A 1,645-nucleotide genomic window follows, 5' to 3' on the forward strand; every position below is an offset into this window, starting at 1 on the left:
ATAGATAGATAGATAGATAGATAGATAGATAGATAGATAGATAGATAGATAGATAGATAGATAGATAGATAGATAGATAGATAGATAGATAGACATTTTATTACCTGCAGACTGGGCCTGTGTAAATGTCATTTAAACATTCTCCGTGTCCATTGCAGTAATCAGGGTTTATTTTGCATGGTCCAACACACTGCCATTGACCATTAGTAATCTCTTCAGTGTAATTAGCAAACTGAGTGCAGTTAATAAAAGGCTTCAACTCTGTGATATCTACAAGATTTCAAAACATATATATATATATTCAACATACTATAATGTAAAATAAACAAGACAAATTTAAAAAAATGGATAAAGAATGGCTGATTGTGCTTTACATTTAGAACAACATACAACACACTTACTAGTAATGGCAGGTGCCTCAAAGCTGAGATCATTTAACTCCACACTTTGATTACCAAAAGCCAAAGAAATTTTGTTGAGGTTATTTTGTAGGATATTCTTCAAAACCACACTAAGATGAGTGTTAATAAACTCGATTTGAGTTTCATTGTTTTGATACTGATACTCCGCCAGGCTCTTTGCAACAACACTTCCTTCACTACAAAAAATGGTAGAAATGTTATGAGAAAACAGCTATCTCTTTCTTAAAAGGTAATAATAAATGTAACAAATAGTTTAATAAATGTTGAAGGAAAATTTACCTTAATTTGATTACTTTAACTGTTTTATAGGCCTGGGGATCTGCTTGTCTACACAGGCTTCTGAGCTGTAAAAAAAAAAAAAAAAGAAAAGAAAAGAAGGGATTATGCAACATTTCAGATAAAAGATTTTAATAATTTTATATTTTTTTGTATTACAAAATACTTTGTAATACTAATTAAAAATAATAACTCATAATATTAAATATGAAGAAAATTATCTGTACCTGTGCTTCTAATTTGTTGATGAATATCTGTGATTCAGGTGAAGTTAAATTAAGAAAAGCCTGGATAAAAGTGATGTTGAATTTGAAAGTAATGTTTACTTTGCGCACGGGTGCAGTATCTACAAAAAATTGAAAGATTTTAAAAGCCATTTATGACAACATTTTACCTTGGACATGCAAAAGTGGGGGAGAAAACACATATATAACGCAAGAAGTCAAAATATCAATTTATGTAAAAGGTAATGAAAATATATTATTTTTAAGAAAAACTATACGGAAATGAAAAACCTCACCAATGATTGGGACAGTGTTGTTTTCTCCATAAGAACATGAGTCTCCATAGGCAAAATCTTGGCACACAATTGTTGTCAAAGAGGATGTCAAATTTGTGGGGAGAGTAATTGATGAAGAAAAACTAACTGTTGCTGACGATGTAGGAGAACTTGTGACAGAGCCTACAATTGTTGTTTCACTGGTGGATGTATCAGTTAAATAGGTCACAGATGTGGTTGAAGAGGAGAAAGAAGAAGATGTACGGCTGGGAACAGTAGTACTTGAGTTGGGTTGTAAAACTGTAGCTTGTGAGTCAGGAAGTACGGTTGTCATTATCTCAGAAGCCTGAGTAGTTGTTCCTTTGTTCTCTGTTGTACTAGAGCCTGTTACCAGTGCTTGAGTACGTTGTTCAGTGTATGTTGGTGTAAAACTGGTGGTTTCTGAAGT

The 1,645-nt window shown here is 32.5% G+C and overlaps 1 protein-coding gene across 1 annotated transcript in view; it reads right to left on the bottom strand.

Annotated features, from left to right (window-relative positions):
- LOC102297671 (mucin-3B) overlaps positions 1 to 1,639 on the bottom strand; it is a 3,956-nt gene extending 2,317 nt beyond the window's left edge. Inside the window, exons 1-5 of the mRNA XM_005943639.3 lie at positions 1,219 to 1,639; positions 926 to 1,044; positions 702 to 766; positions 402 to 598; positions 105 to 270 (exon numbers count right to left, since the gene is read on the bottom strand). Of these exons, the coding sequence (XP_005943701.1) occupies positions 105 to 270; positions 402 to 598; positions 702 to 766; positions 926 to 1,044; positions 1,219 to 1,531 (860 nt within the window). The 5' untranslated portion in view covers positions 1,532 to 1,639. The remainder of the gene's footprint in view (positions 1 to 104; positions 271 to 401; positions 599 to 701; positions 767 to 925; positions 1,045 to 1,218) is intronic.
- Between the last annotated feature and the right edge of the window lie 6 nt (positions 1,640 to 1,645).

The sequence above is a fragment of the Haplochromis burtoni genome, unplaced genomic scaffold (genome assembly GCF_018398535.1).
Source record: "Haplochromis burtoni strain Fernald_Lab_line unplaced genomic scaffold, NCSU_Asbu1 Contig_378, whole genome shotgun sequence".
In the NCBI taxonomy this organism is placed as follows: Eukaryota; Metazoa; Chordata; class Actinopteri; order Cichliformes; family Cichlidae; genus Haplochromis; species Haplochromis burtoni.